General features: G+C 47.2%; 1 protein-coding gene across 21 annotated transcripts in view; it reads right to left on the bottom strand.

The window, feature by feature from the left end:
* ARHGEF7 (Rho guanine nucleotide exchange factor 7) overlaps positions 1 to 17,117 on the bottom strand; it is a 125,878-nt gene that overhangs the window by 88,424 nt on the left and 20,337 nt on the right. For 11 of the 21 annotated variants that reach the window (XR_014236904.1, XM_082365202.1, XM_082365218.1 and 8 more), the window contains exons 2-4: positions 8,867 to 8,953; positions 1,777 to 1,836; positions 252 to 404 (exon numbers count right to left, since the gene is read on the bottom strand). Coding sequence is in view for 19 of the 21 variants with exons in the window: in XM_082365202.1 (XP_082221328.1) it covers positions 252 to 404; positions 1,777 to 1,836; positions 8,867 to 8,953 (300 nt within the window). In the remaining 2 variants the exon portion in view is untranslated. Of the gene's footprint in view, positions 1 to 251; positions 405 to 1,776; positions 1,837 to 8,866; positions 8,954 to 9,135; positions 9,237 to 17,117 lie in introns of those variants that run through there. The other 10 variants (XM_082365212.1, XM_082365201.1, XM_082365211.1 and 7 more) reach the window with 5 other exon arrangements.

Here is a 17,117-nt window from a genome sequence, read left to right as displayed (position 1 = left end):
GAAGTAAAGATGTCGCGGTGTCTCATCTTCTGCCTCTCAGATGATCACACAGACCGATTCCAAGGTCTACAGATTATCCTTTTCAAAGTCGCATTTTACAGAAGAAGAAACTGAGTCCCAAAGGGGCTACGGGTCCTTATCTGCCCCGAACGTTTCCAGACATCTTCTGGGGATCTGCCCTCATACAAACCCAATTCATGGACATCCAAATTGAGGTCTGACCCAAGAGTGGAGGCCAGCAGGGTGCCTACCTTCAAAGCCCTACAGAGCGTCCTGAATGCACCCGTCCTACATGCTGGCACCTCCTCAGCAGCTGGCCACGGCTGAGACCATCCTTCCTGCAAAAGGACAGTCCATTCCCATGAAGCACGTCTGAACGACACATCAGAACCCTGCAACATGAGCTAAAAAGATGGAGGCACAATTGTTCACATGGATAAAGTGAACATTAACAGATTAAACCTTACTGCTGTCCCGTCCATCTTGTTCATCCTTGGTCTCACGCACTCAACACAGATCTAACCTGAGTGCCTATGCATGCCAGCACTGGGACTCACGTGTATTCACAGTGCCCTCGAGGTTCCCAGGCCAGGGGGCTGGGTGAGGAGGGAGAAGCTTCACTGAAGACTGCAACCCTGGCTTTGCAGGACGCGGACGTGTGCCCAGCCCAACACCCAGCCTCTAGCCGAGCCCCTTCCTGGAGGCTCTGAAGAGTCAGACACAAAGTGAAGAGACATGCTTCCAATTCCTCCAAGAGAGCCGTCCTCCCATTTCACCCCACAGTTCTCCTGCCTCCCACCCTCCACCACCCAACAGCGGAGGGGGGCTTTCTCAAAAGGACCCTTTGGAAAAGCAGCCCCAGGTCCATGTTACTTCCTGTCATTACTGCTGACAGGCAGGAAGAATGACGGCTGTCTGGGAAGCTGTACTGAACCTCAGCGCACGAGAGACGAGGCGCCGCCCTCGCAGCGGGGACGGACGTGGGCCGAGCTGCTGCACCCCGTCTCAGCCTCGTTCCTCCACCTCCTCCAGCCCGGGTCAGGGACACAGCTCACTGGCCTTACCCAGCCTGCCTGGGACCAGCCTGGGGCTTTAGCCTCATCAATACGACAAGTGAGAGGAGCTTAAACTATCCGAGCCGCCTCCACTTTTCCCGTTTCACCCTTAATTCCGCCTTGCTCTGCTCCTGAACCTCTTCGGGAAGCTTCTCAAGGGGCGTCACTGTTCAGGAGGCCTCTGATGAGCGGGACGGCGGGCTGCTCCACCTTCACGAGCTGTGGACGTGGGCAGGCACCCTCCGCGCCGGCGCCTTAGTTCCCTAGTCACCGCGCGGGCAGCACGATCCACCCTGAGAGAGCTGCTTGAAGACTGAGCGAGCTGACCCGCGTCTACGGGGCAGGGCCCAGGCCGCGGTGGGCACACAGAGGCCACCGCTCATTCTCGCCACCTCTCGGGCTCCTCGAAGAGCACCGCCACCAGGGGAGGCCCAGCGCAAGCTGGAACTGCAGAGCTCGTCGTGCAAAGATTCTTGTGAACTTCAGACGGGGGCAGCAGAGCATTAAACCAAGCGCGGGACCCCGCGTGACGACTCGGCGGCATGCCCGCGAGGCCAGCCCTGGCGCCAGCCGAGCTCCCCGAGAACCCCCGCTAGGCGTCAGGCTAACAGGACTGCCCTGCGATCCTCAGTTCACCTAGTCCAGCCCGGGCACAGTGTGCCCGGCGGAACGCAAACCCTGGCTCGCACGCGCTGGGCTGTGACGGAGACCTCCTCGTCACCTCAAGTCTCCGTCTCCTCGGCTGCAAAATGGGGAAAGCACCACCTCCTCCGCAGGACACCTGGGGGGATCAGACGATACGGCACATATGAAACGCCTAGGCACCTACTCTGTACCTGACGAATGTTAACCCCATTTAATTCCAAGCTGACTGTCCTCCCCCAGCCTCTCCAGTGATCTAGACTCGCGCGGTCCAACGTGGGGCCGCTTGCCTTGTGAGCTGCTCAGCGCTTCCAATGTAGCTGATGCAGAGTGAGAGGTGCTGCGAGTGTGAGAAACACACACCAGATTTTAAAGACTTAATGTGAAAAGACAAAGTAACGTCAATAATATTTTTATGTTAACTACACATTGAAATAAGAATATTATAGGTACACTGGGTTAAAGACAATGTATTATTAAAATTAACTTAATGTTTCTTTTCACTTTTTTTTAATGTAGTTACTAGGAAATTTTACAAACACAAATGTGGCTCACATTATATTTCTATTGGATGGTGCTGATCTAGACAATGAGACACCCAAAGACCTGAAGGGAAGTCTAGTTCTCCACAGTGGAAAGCAGCCTGGATGCAGAAGGGACTCGCCACTCGCCCACAGGACAGCTGGCCAGGCTCTCCAATGGAACACGGCGGGTGAACGCGGACACTGTCTTCCAGGAAAAATTAAATAGAATCGTAATATCAGAGTAGAATTTGACTTTCTCTGCTTATAAGTACCTACAAGATATTCAGAGAATAGTTATTCATCTCCTAAATGACTTTTTAATCACTTACTGTCTCTCAACTTCTTTAAACGGCAAGTTCTGGCAAAAACATGAATAAACTGACTTCAAGAATTGATTGAGTCGGTCAATAAATACTACATCATTACCTACCACTTCCAGCCCACCATGGAGTCAGGAGCACAGGTGACTAGCTAACACGACAGACTGCTGTGTGACCGCAAACACACCTTCAGTGCAAAGTTGTAGCAAACAGCTTAACCTGAATCTAGGTCGAAGGTAACACCTGGGTGGGGCATCTCATTCCCAGGGAAAGGACTATATACTTTTGTCTTTGTTTCAATTAACCCTGAAGCCTACATTAACAAGTTTCAAGTTTTCACATGAGCATGTCTTAGTTATTCCAATAGTATTTTTAAATGTTCTTTTGGACAAAATCTCAATCATAACCTTGTTAAAAATCTAGAAGAGAATTGAGCAGGAGGACAAAGAAGTTTAACAGAAGAATTTGTCCGTCGGAAATACACAAAGACGACGAACGTTTTAGAAAGATGTAAGGCGATTTCTTTCCCTAACTCATCAGCCCATCAGCCTAGCTGATTACAGCACTGGGGAGCCCACCTAATACCTTTCCCTTCTCTCCCGACTTTAAAGACAGAAAATGAAAACTTCATCACTCACACAGAGGGAAATCGGCACCTCTGCACGCAGCCTCGAGCCGTGCTTCCAGCCAGAGTTCCCCCTTTACAGAGCGACCCCGGAACAGCCAGAGGCTACTTGTCAGAAAGCTGGAAGGAGCACTGCAAACGTCTACAGTTTTCAACTTTGATTTCCTAGTCTAGCAGCTCTCCTTTCACATCCTCCTCTGCGAGTCCAATGGAGGAAACCTTGAGTGCGTCACATCTGCTTTCGTTTACCATTTACGCAGAAATGCGGGCACTGCAGATGATACAAGAAAGAAAAGCCAAAATGTTTACCCCAAGAGGTTTCCATTTTCCCGAGGGAAAGAGAAGCAACTGATACAGGCAGTCACAGGACTGACTGCAAAGGCGTGCTCTCACACACTGCTACGGGCAAGGTTTTTACCTTGCAGTGCCCTATCACGGAATTTCTCCTTCAGAGATAATCAAAGATGAAGGATTCTGTACAGAAATGGCCATCACACAGATCACTGTTTACCACAATGAAAACTTAGAAACAACCTCTACACCCAAAAATGGGGATTAGCACCACAAACTACGAAGAGGCCATTAAAAATAACTAGACAAATATTTAACACAAGAAAACAGTCACTATGTTAAGTTAAAGCATATTATAAAACATTTATACTATGATGTCATGGATATTTTAAAAGCATATTTACGTATGTGCAAAGGGGAGAAAAGACTGAAAAATATACACTAATTTTCACACTGGTTATCTCTAGATGGCATCATTATATAATTATTTTCTTCTTACATTTCTCCATTTCCTGAATTTTGTATAACTGAATATGGATTATGGGGTAAAGTTTTTTAAAAATACATACCAACGTTGTTCAAACTACAAGAAAACGGTAACAGTAACAGCCACTGTCTATGTAGCACCTAAAACACGTGAGGCACTGTTCTAAGTGCTATATGCTAATTCATTTAATCCTACCACAAATACGAAGGGCCTGCATCGCGGTGATGCCCCTTCTCCAGATGGCAGAGCTGGCAGGAGCCAGAGCGGGACAGAAACCCAGCGGGCTGCAGGCCAATGTGCTCACCGGTCCTCCGAAGCAGAAAGCTGATATTCGTGGGCAACTACCAGGAGGTGAGCAAGGCCCTGCAAGTACACAGGACACTTTTACTAAAGGCCCAGACCGCAGCGGGAGAGCACGCCCAGCTGACCGTTCAGCGTCCGCCCCAGCACGACCTGCTCGTGGCTGCGCAGCGCCGCGTACACAATTCCTGGGAAGTGAGACAAACTGGGTTTTCTGTGAAAAGTTACTCTGAGGAGTGGCCAGCTGCTGCTGATGGTGATACAGGTGGAGAGGCCTAAGAAAGTAATGACTCAGCGAACAGATATAAAGTTGTTAAAAACAGGTAAAAAATGAGATGGCATCCAAGTCAGCAAAGGCTCACATCTGTGATGTGAACAAGTCCACCATTCACCCTGCAAAACAAACACCAAAGTGCCACCAAAACAGTCTCATAGAGTGAAAGTCAGAACATTTCCTCCTAAACAGTCTCACGGTCAAGGGAACAGTTTTCTTTCACAGTTTTAAGCACTAATAAACGACTATGCCATTATTTCCCTTACATAGATCTGCCTCTTCTGGCTTACCTGTGGTCATTACAGACATACATTAGTTTGCAACTGTCGACGATTTACCTAATCACACAGATTAGTATAAAGTGAGTAATGCTGCATCCCAAACCGGACACCACCCGCTTCTCCAGGAAGGGTCCAGAAGCAAGGCTGCCTGCAGCAGTGGAAAAGCCCCTCACTCAGGGCCAAACAGCAGCTCCGCGCCCCAGCTCCGCACCGCCAGCCCCCTCAGCGGGCTGCACGGCCCCGGCTGGCCTTTCTGCTTACTTCCAGAATGGAGACTCTCACATCCGCCCCCGCTCCCCAGGACCTGCTGAGCGCACAACCTCTGGAGATGGGTCCACACATCAGTATTCCTTAAAAAGCCCAACAGCAGCCCTGTGGCTAATGTTCATGCAGTTAACAGTGAGAACTGATGAGTTAGGCTGCGTCTCCTTCCTGTAAAACAAGGACTGTAATAACTCAAAAGACGAAGGAGCAAACTAAGACAACACGTGGAAGTCCTTTAGAAAGTGTTACAAATAACCAAAAACAGCACGCTATTGAGAACTGAAATCAGGGGTCAGATGGAAACTCTGGAAAACTACACAAAGACAGGACTTGGTCAGCATGAGCAACTTTCTCTCTCACACACAACGTTGCCTGCACGTCCAGGACAAGTTCTGTCCTTGCTACACGTGCTAGGCAAACGAGGGTTTCCAAACACAATATTCCCAAGCTGGAGAGAATCACGGTGCCTGGCTCCTTGTATCAGTAAACTTAACTTTCCAGAAAAGTTCCAACTTTATTTATCAAGACATACATAGTCCTAAACAGGGTCATCTTACATCCTTATTACACCATTAGGAACATGAGAAAAAACCTAAATTCTTATCAAATTCCATACTATTTAAGGAAACAAAAAAGTCAAACAAGATGCTTGCTGGGAAGCAAACATTATATGAAAGATGAAAAGATCATCCAAGTTATATGTGCTGTTTTCCTAAACACAGTTTTCCAATTTTTAAGTTTTTTTAAATTTTCCAAATTTAAAAATGTTTTCCAACTTAAAACCTAAATTGCTTCTCAAAGTTTAACAATAAATGCAAACTGTACAATATTCCCTTAAAATTAAAACGCCTTTCATAATCAGAACAACTCATTAGGGGAATAATACTTGATTTTCCACAGCGAGTTAAGGTGTGTATGCATTAAAATAACTGATAAAGTAATTATGATGTTCAGTTCCTCTCTTCCTTTAAGAAATCTTAAGACAGTTTTTTTTTAAATAAATTTATTTATTTATCTATTTATTTTCGGCTGCATTGGGTCTTTGTTGCTGTGCGCGGGCTTTCTCTAGCTGCGGAGAGTGGGGGCTACTCTTCGTTGCAGTGCACGGGCTTCTCATTGCGGTGGCTTCTCGTTGCGGAGCACGGGCTCTAGAGCACAGGCTCAGTAGTTGTGGCGCACAGGCTTAGCTGCTCCGTGGCATGTGGGATCTTCCCGGACCAGGGCTCGAACCCGTGTCCCCTGCACTGGCAGGCAGATTTTAACCACTGTGCCACCAGGACCAGGGAAGTCCCCTTAAGACAGTTTATAATGGTGGTAGACAAAAAAATACATATACCAAAGACAGGCAGTCTGTTACAAACACAATGCAGTCTAAACTAAGCCCTGGAAAAAGCTACCTTGACACTTACATAGAACAAAAGCTAATCTAGAATTCAAGCTATCAATTTTGAGTTTCATGTTTGTAATTTCAAAAGCTTTCCTGTCGGGGGCTTCCCTGGTGGCGCAGTGGTTAGGAATCCTCCTGCCAATCCAGGGAACACGGGTTCAAGCCCTGGTCCGGGAAGATCCCACATGCCACGGAGCAACTAAGCCCGTGCGCCACAACTACTGAGCCCGAGTGCCACAACTACTGGAGCCCGCACGCCCAGAGCCCGTGCTCTGCAACAAGAGAAGCCACCGCAATGAGAAGCCCATACACTGCAACGAACAGTAGCCCCCACTCGCTGCAACTAGAGAAAGCCCGCGCACAGCAACGAAGACCCAACGCAGCCAGATAAATAAATAAATAAATATTAAAAAAAAAAAAAAAGCTTTCCTGTCAGTCTCTTGTCTTCCAGCATTTTGTGAAAATGAAGTGTGTAGAGCTACAAAGTGTTTCAAAAGAGCAAAGTCCTTCTCTCCTCACTCCCTTTCCATGTATTTTTCTTTAAAAACACTGGGAAACCGCCTGCCACACTGTGTTCCATGTGTGAGGCTGTCTTTCAGCAAACAGGCCTGTCCCTTCACATCACAGATTACAACAAGTCTGGAAGCCCAAGTTGAGTCCATACCATACAGAGCTCCTTTTTCACAGTGACTAACCAATGTATGAGCTTTCCGATGTGCTTTTTTAAATTATTACCTCTGATTTCATTGAAAGTTTTAAAGTTTAACTTATAACTGAGCTTGAAAGAATGTTAACTAAACTTGCCTCTATTGTAAATTTACTGGAAGAGATATTTAAATAGCACAAAATAAGTCATACTTGATTTTTTTATATAAAAGGAAACCTTTACTACCAACTACAACTGCCAGGTCATCAGTCAATCACAAATATTTACTGAAGGCCTGCTATATGCCAAGCACTGTTCTAGATGCTTAGGATGTGTTAGTGAACAAAGTCTCTTCTAGAACATCTTTAAATAAACTCAATTTTAAAAAATAGCAGCTATATAAAATTTCAACAGCAACCTTTGGAAAACTAAGGATGAGATGTTTTGCGTTTTTTTACCTTCAACTTTCTTTAAAACAATACCTTCTTAGAAAAATCCTACACTTAAGTGTCAGATTATAATCAATGTGCAAAGTGAGTTTCAAATTTAGTCTAATGAGAAACAAAACTCAATAGTTTGAAGGGGATAATAAAATTCCTCAACAAAGGTCAAAAAAAGCAAAAACTGCTACAAGCATTTATTATCACAGCCTAACAGGGAAACTCAACGATAAAAGGACAAAGCCCACCCAGCAGAGGAAAAGACCTTTCTGAAACAATGTCTCTCCCACGCCTAAACAGCAACCATCTCCACTTTGGACTCTCCTCTGAGCATTTTCACTTATCTGTACATGATTTCCTCACAGACATCAAATGCTACCAACTCAGTGTTTCCAATCATACTCACAAAAACAGTAATTTACTCTGTATCAAACTTCAACCAAGAGATAAGCTTTCCATATAGCCTTCCTCACAGATTTGATGACTTCTACATTTATTTCCCAAGAAACCTAAGAGACTGTTCTTTTAGGATGGGAAACTGCTATGGTTCTGTTGGAGATGCTTTCATATACTGTTACCTAGGAGCTTGGTATAATTCATCTCAATACTCAGATAAGGAAACAAAGGCAGAGAGTGGTAAAGCCGCAGGTAGAAAAGGCAAGATTTAAACCCCCAACTGACTATAACCACATTAGTCTGTAATTTCCAAATAAAAAAGCAGCTAGATTTCTGATCTAAAGTCCTACCCCAGGATTAAGAAAAATCACACATGGTAACATAAGATGAAAAAGAAATTTCCAGAGAGCTGCTACTGAAAGACTGTATTTAGCACAGTGACAAAATCCTAAGCAACATGGAAATGACACCCACGCCCCAAAACATAGATTAACATGTCCCTAACCTAAACATCAATTATCAGAGTAAAAACCAGCTAAAGGGAGTGACACTTGGAGGACTGGGGGCCCATTTTATTTCTCCTGGCTCCGCCTGATCACCTGCTTAGGGTTCTGACGGCTGACCCAGACCTGGATGCGGGTCCCCCGAGAATCCCTAGGGCAGAGTTAAAGCTAAGGCAAGTACCAAGGAGTCAGAAAGCGCCCCTGCCCAACAAACGGCTGTCGAAAACGTGTTGTCACCTGCACCACGAGCTACTGGAACCACTTTTCCCCATTGCAACGGGCAAAATGTGGGGCTCCTCCCTGCCCTGAGCCCGCAGTCGCCCCTGGGGGACCCGCGAGCCGGGCCCCGGGCGCCGTCGCTGCGGGCCGTTACCACGCCCGCCCGCCTCGCGCCCCAGCGCCCAGCCGGCCCCGGCGCCCCCGCCACTCACCTCCAGGCGCAGGGACGCCCCGCAGCCTCGCAGGAACTCGCGGATGTTGCTCAGGCACTCGCCCTCGCTCCGGGGCTCCGGGTAGACCTGCAACACAGAGCACAGGCGCTGAGCGCCGCGGGCAGGCCGCGGAGGCGCCCCGAGGGGAACGCGACGCGGCCCCGGCGGGCGTGCCGGCCGCGCGAGCGACCAGGGCGGGCTGCCCCGGCGGCCCGGAGCTAGCCCGGCCGCCCCCAGCGCCCGCCCGCTCGGCCACCGCCTCTCCTCACCCTTTTTCCTTCCTCCGGGCTGCACCAATCTCAGCCCCCTTCCCTCACCAGGAAGTGGAGCGGCGCCGGAAGTGACGTCTTCAGACCGCGCCCCGGCAGGCCCCGCCCGCGACCTTTTCCGGTCCTCCGCCGTGAGGGCGCGGCCTCCTCCCTCAGCAGCTGGTGCTGGCCCTCCGATGCGGCCCACCTGGCGTGGCCCACGCGCGGACTTCTCCTCCCCGCACCTGGCGCTCGCCCTCGGACGCGGCCTGCCTGGCCCGGCTCACGCGCGGACTCCCCATCCCCGCACCCGGCGCTCGCCCTCCGAAGCGGCCTCGCAGGCGCAGCCCGCCCCGCCCAGAGGGACCCGGGAAAGCTTGGCCTCCGCCGCTTGAAGCAACCACGAAGGGGCTGTTGAGAACCTGTTGTTTTCTCAGTTCTTCCCCGCCCCCGGCTCGGGGAGAGTGGAGCTGGAATTCTAATACGATGACTTAAAACAATTAGCGACGTAAATTATGCCGGTTGGGATTAAAGTGCAGTGTTTTCTTTTACTACGTATTGACCATGTGCTTCATCAGTGATTAACCAAAATAGCCGGTCACTCGTCAGCGAAAAGTCAGCTGGGGAGAGATCGTGGCGAATGCAGCCTCCATCACACGTGAAGAGCAGCAAGGGCTCCTGCAGACTGTCTGGTGCTTGGTTCGAGGCAGGGCTGTAAAGGCCATGGCCACACGTGTAAGAAGTTACTGACAGCCTCCCAGGGCAAGAAACAAAGAAAACCAGGAACGGCACCAGTTACACAGAACAATCAAGGGAGAAGCCTGAGATCTCGGAAGAGCTTTTTGTTGTTGTTCTGAATGGCATGTGAAGACTTTTTACACTAAAGTATCATCCAGAATTCTAGCATTTGGGGACGTTCAAGACATTTTTGTCCTTCTGTCCTCTAGGGGGAAATCACGACATTCCATCAGGCCTCTCTCAGGAATACTGCAGTTTCATTGCAAAGTGGTCAAGTCTTATAAAACTACAAAAGAAAACCAGGGTGTTGAGCAGTGCCAAGAGGGAGGAAATGACACTTTTTTTTCTCTACAGTTTAAAAATTCTTAGAAGTGCCAACATATTTCCCTCCAAATATTGAACAGATTTGTTTTTTTCAGTGGAACTTGAGAGTGGAACAGCAAAACCAAAGCTGCCTTCTAGTCCATTTTACTCCTCCCTCACACTTTTTGCATACAAATACAGTCAATCCTCATTCACGGATTCTGTATTTGCAAATTCGCCTACTCGATAAAATTTATGTGTAACCCCAAAATCCGTACTTGCGGCACTTTCTCAGTCATTTATAGACGTGTGCAAAGCAGCAAAAAATTTGAATTGCCTTATGCACACGTTCCCAGCTGAATTTGAACAAGGCCATGCTCTGCCATCTTCTTGTAGCTCATAATGTAAGCAAATGTCCTTTTCACTCCACTGGTGCCACATTTTTCACTTTTTTTTTTTTTTTTCTGCTTTTTCTTGGTGATTTCACTGTTTTAAATGGCCCCCAAGCGTAGTGCTAAAGCACTGTCTGGCGTTCCTAAGCGCAAGAAGGTTGTAATGTGCCTTACAGAGAAAATACGTGTGTTAGATAAGCTTCACTCAGGCCTGAGTTATAGCGCTGTTGGCAGAGAATTCAATGTTAATGAGTCAACAATACGGTACATCCAGAAAAAGGAAGAGGATATTCGCAGATCTGTACGTGAAGCCGCTCCAGAAAGTGCTAAAGTAACCTCTATAGTGCGTGATGGAGCTATGGAAAAGATGGAAAAGCAACTAAATTTGTGGATTCATGAGATGACAAGCAATAAAAAGAGTGTAGTGGACAGCGTTGTTGTGAGGCTGAAAGCCAAAGAAATTTACGGTCATGTTACCCAGGGTCAAGAAAACGTTAAACCCTTCTCAGCTAGTGCAGGCTGGCTTGCACGATTCAAAAGGCGATACCACATGAAAAATGTTAAACTTGCAGGCAAGGTAGGTTCTACGGATCAGGAGGCTGCAGAAGAATTTAAAAAATACCTGCTAAGCATTATATATGAAAAGGGTTATATGGAAGAGCAGGTTTTCAATGCTGATGAAACTGGCTTATTTTACAAGAATGTTGGCAAACGAACCTATGTAATGCAAATGGCCTCCAAAACTCCTGGCTTTAAATCATTCAAAGACTGTGCAACCTTGCTATTATGTGCAAACGCCAAGGGTGACTTTAAGTGCAAACCCCTCATGGTACACAGAGCACAAAACCCACAAGCACTTAGAGGGAAAAACTTGAACCGTATGCCAGTCCACTGGAGATGGAACAAAAAAGCATGGATGGCATCCAAAATATTCTGGGATTGGTTCCACAACTGCTTCATCCCAGAAGCTGAACGTTATCTCCATGGCAAAAACCTTGCCTTTAGGGTTTTATTAATTTTGGATAATGCCCCAGTTCATTGCCGTGAAGAACTCGAAAATGCCCACCCTGACATAGAAGTTCTCTTCATACCCCCAAACACAGCATCTCTTATCCAACCCCTCAATCAGGGCGTGATAAAAGCTTTCAAGGCACACTACACCAGGGAGCTTTATAGCAAGGCTTTTGAGGCTCTCAATGCCAATGAGGAGACCACCATGATGGACTACTGGAAGTCAGTCACCATACGCAATGTTATTGATTATATCAGCACAGCCTGGGACAGCGTCAAGCAGGCTACTATCAACAATTGTTGGGGAAATGTTTGGCCAGACTGTGTGAAAATTTTTGAAGGTTTTGAAGGTGTTACAGAAAATATAACGAGCAGTGTCAAAAACATAATGCATATTGCACAACAGATAAGTGGAGAAGGTTTCAGTGACATGAAGGAAGGCGATGTGGAGGAAATTTTGGCAGAAGCGGCAGTAGAACCCACCAAGAAAGACCTGGACGAGATTGCAAGACAAGGCAATGGAGTTAGTGATGACGAGGATGGTGAAAGTCAGCCTGAGACTCCAAGAATCGTCCCTCTCACAGCAGCCAAAATAGCAGAATGGAATTCTGCCTTGGAAAAAATTTTCAATGACATGGAAAAGTGTGACCCTGTGCCTGAACGCAGTCTCACGTTTAAGCGCCTTACCTCCACCGCGTTCATCCCTTATGCCGAAACGCTTAAAGATTTGAGGCAAAAAGCCAAGCGGGTGAGGCTGAAGCAGTTTTTCAAGCCAGATTGGGAGGGCAAGTTGCTGACACCGTCACCCAACTGGGAAAACCAGACTCCTGAGGCAGAGCTGCCAGATCTCACAGGCCACCCTCCCTGACATCTTCCTTCCTGACTCTCCCTCTGTTCCCGTACGGCAAGCCGAGGTCACGAGGTTTAACCCCACCGTGCACTGCCCCATCACGTGTCCCGTGGCTCCATCAACAGTAAGGTGGTTTCCATAAATTTTAAATGTTTAATCTTTGGTTAATGCTTTTGGGGGGGCTTTCTTTCTTGCATTATGCTGTAGTATCCAATATACAGTGTGTATTTGCGTGTGTATGTGAGCAGTGAACATGTGTACTGTGTATGTGACTGAATGGAAGAGCTAAATTAGAACAGTCACACTATGGTAGACTACATTACGTAATGCTGTAATTGAGATGGTGTTTTATTATAAAGATATACTGCATGTAATTATTTGTAAATATATATATATGTTAAATAAGCTATCTTTAAACAGAAATACACCTAAAAACAAGATTATGTATTGACTGGTTGACCAGATGTTGTGACCAGAGGTTCAAAGGGAACTAACCCTGTATTTCTCCATGAACAATGGTTCAGTAGTTGCTAATTCAGTGGTCATGGTGCCCTTGTAGAACGTAACTACCACAAATAATGGAATCGACTCTATGTTTAAAATTATTGATCCATAAGGATCTAATTGTTAAGACTTCTCTTCTGAATTGAGTCAACACAGCTACTGTGAGTTCACAAACGATGGAAACATATGTTACAGTTCTTGATAAAAATTATTAAATATAAAATGCAAATTTTATTTGGAAATACATATCTTCATGAGATGTATAGGGTTTTTTTTTAATTAGTTCATTTACCCATGGATAATCATCACTTACTGCTGGAAAGAGATATGGAGCAGCACCAATTCTACTCCTATCTTGGGGTTTTTTTAATGCAAAAACTGAGAAACTTTGTTCATAAAAATAGGCACATGGAAATGGAAGGAGTTTTGTTAGGATGATTCTTTGAAGCCTTCTGAGTTACATAGCCAAAGTCCAGATATAATCTGTCATAAATAAAAACTTAAAATCATCAGCCAACAGCTTGATTGGAGTTTCCTTCAATTTCTGTGAAAGCTAAGTACAACCCTGAGCTGCAACAGGCAGTCATCAGAGTCACTCCCCTCCCAGCACCGGGACCCTTTGTGACAGCTGGGAGGCCTTCCACCTGGCAGTATGCACCTCGGGAAGACAACAAAGGGTGAAGTGGGAGAAGGCCATTGTGAAAGGGGAGGTGGGACAGTTGGACCAGCGTGATGCTCTCCTTGCTCAGAGACAGCTGCTCTGGCTCCTTGGTTTTAGTTGAGCATGGATGCAAGCTGAGGACCTAGAAATGGAAATGGATTCCCTTAAAACTATCCTGAACTCCACCTAAAGCAACATACCTGTTTGGAGAACTGTAATGTAAAAGAGTCAAAACTTTATAGTAAGTAGTTCCTAACTGTAACACACATACTGACCTCGAGCAGGCCACTTGACCCCTCTATGTCTACACCTGTATCCCCAGTTTAAGCCTGACACATTCAGCGTTTGTCAACAGGGCTGTTGGGAGGGTGAGATGCATAATAAATTGGTTCAACAATATTGGACCTAGACTCCTACCAGATCGTGTGATGAGTACTGTGACTGCAAAGAAGGCGGGGGGGGGGGGGCACAGCCCCTGCCCTCGGTGAGGAAGACCTGCTCACAGTGTGGCGAGTGCAGCCACACAGGTGTATGCTCAGGACCCTGGTGCCACAGACAGGGCAGGCCAGAGGCTTAGCCACCCCAAACGGTGACAACCGAGTCAGAGACGAAAGGGTGAAGAGGCAGATGAGACTGCATTGTCAAGGGTGTGACACTTGAAAGTCCATCATGTTTTCAAGAGTGGTGAATAATCAGGGCAACTGAGATCATGGGTGAAGCTGCAATGGAAAAAAATGCATTGGAGCGATGATGATACAAAAGGAGATATTTAAAAGCTCCCCCCCCACCATATTTTGCTGAAGAAGCTGTATGAATGGTAAGTGAGCACATGAAAAAGTGTTGAGCATCATTAGTCATCAGGGAAATGCAAATTAAAAGCACAGATAACACTACCCACCCACCAGAGCGGTGAGATGGAAAAGGCTTACAGTATCGAGCGTTGGCAAGGATGGGAAGCAACTGGAGCTCCCACGTGTGACCGGTGGGAATGTCAGGTGGTGTGCTTGGGAAACCGGCAGCTCCTTGCAAAGGTAAACATACCTAAGCCCCAGCAATTCCTCCCCTAGGTGTTTACCCAAGAGGGATGAAAACATATGGCCAGAAAAAGCCATGTTCAAGAATGTTCACAGCAGCTTTATTTACAGTCACCAGAGCCTTCACAACCTGAAGGCGAGCTCCGCTCAGTGCATCTCCAGATGTGTTCAGAGAGGAGCTCTGGCCTCAGATGACCAACAGCTGCCCCATGCGCTTTCCAGAAATCCTCTCCCAAACTTGCCACGATAATAAACTCCAGGCCTTCCCGCCAAAAACTCTTAATCAGGCAGAGGCATAGACAGCCCCCAAACCATTGTGATTTTCCTTTGAAATATGGCTTTTGTACTCAATATTGGACAAGGGGTGTGTCTGACACTCTGAGAATTTGCTACAAACTAAATCACAAGGCAATGTTAAGGCCAGACTTCAGAGACCTCCGCAGATGCCCAGCTCCCGCCTTCTCAACTCCTTTCTACCACCCACTGCACGCCGGGGACAGCCAGCTCTACCCTCAGTCCAAATAAAGTGCCAACTGGAGGAGCTGCCTTCTCTCCACGTCTGAAGAGTTTAGAGTTTTAGTTTCCAAAACTGAGGAAGAAGAATAGGCAGTTCTAGCAAGCAAAGAATTACATAGGTTCAGTGTTACTGCAACACTTAAGATGGAGAGTACAGAAAACCACTGCAGCTTGTAACAGCTGGGAAACCCTCAGCTGCTCAGGAGCCTAGTTCCCAGAAGTGGTGGCCTGAACTGGTGACTTCCCAGGGTGCCTCCATGTCCTTATCCCTGCCCTCATTTTGTAAATAGTCTCTTTGTTAAACTCTCTTCAACCATTTCTATTTAGCATGCCGTCTGTTTTCTGCTGGGACCCTAACCCAGTGAGCTTCCTGGTGGTATGGTTAAAAACAGAAAACAGTGTCACAGCAAAAGATGAGAAACAATTTAGGGAAAGGATTAGGTCAATTACAGTCCTGCAACAGAACAGACCACCAGCCTACCACACAGCATTTACAAAGAGTCAGCTTTATATACTGATATGTCACAACCTCCTGGTTACAGTAGGTGTGGGACAAGGAACATGGGGAACAGTATGCAGGACATGCTGCCTTAGTGTTTAAAGAAAAAAAGCAAGAAGAAGATGTGCCTGGGTGTTCAGAAATGCATGGCCTGGGACTTCCCTGGTGGCACAGTGGTTAAGAATCCGCCTGCCAATGCAGGGGACACGGGTTCGATTCCTGGTCCGGGAAGATCCCACATGCCACGGAGCAACTAAGCCCGTGCGCCACAACTATTGAAGCCCGCACGCCTAGAGCCCGTGCTCCATAACAGGAGAAGCCACCACAATGAGAAGCCCACGCACCGCAACGAAGAGTAGTCCCCGCTCGCCGCAACTAGAGAAAGCCCGCGTGCAGCAACAAAGACCCAACGCACCCAAAAATAAAATATAATAAAATAAATCTTAAAAATAGTAAAAGAAATGGGGGCTTCCCTGGTGGCGCAGTGGTTGGGAGTCTGCCTGCCAATGCAGGGGACACGGGTTCGAGCCCTGGTCTGGGAGGATCCCACATGCCGCGGAGCAACTGGGCCCGTGAGACACAGCTGGTGAGCCTGCGCATCTGGAGCTTGTGCTCCGCAACGGGAGAGGCCGCGACACTGAGAGGCCCGCGCGCCGCGATGAAGAGTGGCCCCCGCACGCCGCAAGTTGAAAAAGCCCTCGCACAGAAACGAAGACCCAATGCAGCCAAAAATAAATAAATAATTAATTAATTAATTAAAAGGAAAAAAATAATAATAAAAGAAATGCATGCCCTGTCTCTGGAAGCACACGCCGGATAACAGGGGCTGCCTCCAGGGAGAGGACCCGGGGCTCAGAGGACAGAGGGGGAGAAGGGAAACTTGCTTTGCACTCTCTACTTTCTGGTACCCTTTGAATTTTGTACCACATGAAAGTATTAAATAAATACATTTTTTAAAAGAACAATCTAATGTTCTCACAGGTCAAGGTGCCTCCCCATTAGAAAACAGTCCTCTTTGGAGAGCCCAGCTGTCAGTGTGTTGGGGTCCTTGTGAGGCAGATCTCCACCACGCCATGCCAATATGCAACGCTATGCTTAAAATCCTAAATTCACCACCTAAAAGTCTAATTAGCACTGAATGTAATGACCTGGTAGCCATTGCTTTATTCTAACTAGAGTGCAGCTGTCTCCTGATCAGGGATCACACTTGTCCATAGCTCTCTGCTCACTCTGCAGCCAGAGAGTTTCAGGGGAGTGAAGGCAGAGGTCTGCAGAGCTCACTTGGAGGCTACGGGGCTCCTCCTCCAAATCCATGGAAAACAGTGAAGCATCCAGCAGAGAGCTCAAGGACTTGGCAGCTAAATACCGGATAGTAAATTAGCTCCCAGAGTGTGTGGCCTGGGGTTACAAGTAGTTTACTGGAAGACATTTAAGCTTTTAATAAAGTACATTTTTCTTTGGCTTCCCTTCTTCAGTATATCCCAAAGCCCAGCTC

This window comes from Balaenoptera borealis (genome assembly GCF_965194805.1).
Source record: "Balaenoptera borealis genome assembly, chromosome: 18".
NCBI classification, from domain to species: domain Eukaryota; kingdom Metazoa; phylum Chordata; class Mammalia; order Artiodactyla; family Balaenopteridae; genus Balaenoptera; species Balaenoptera borealis.
This window is presented reverse-complemented; position numbering and strand designations above follow the sequence as displayed.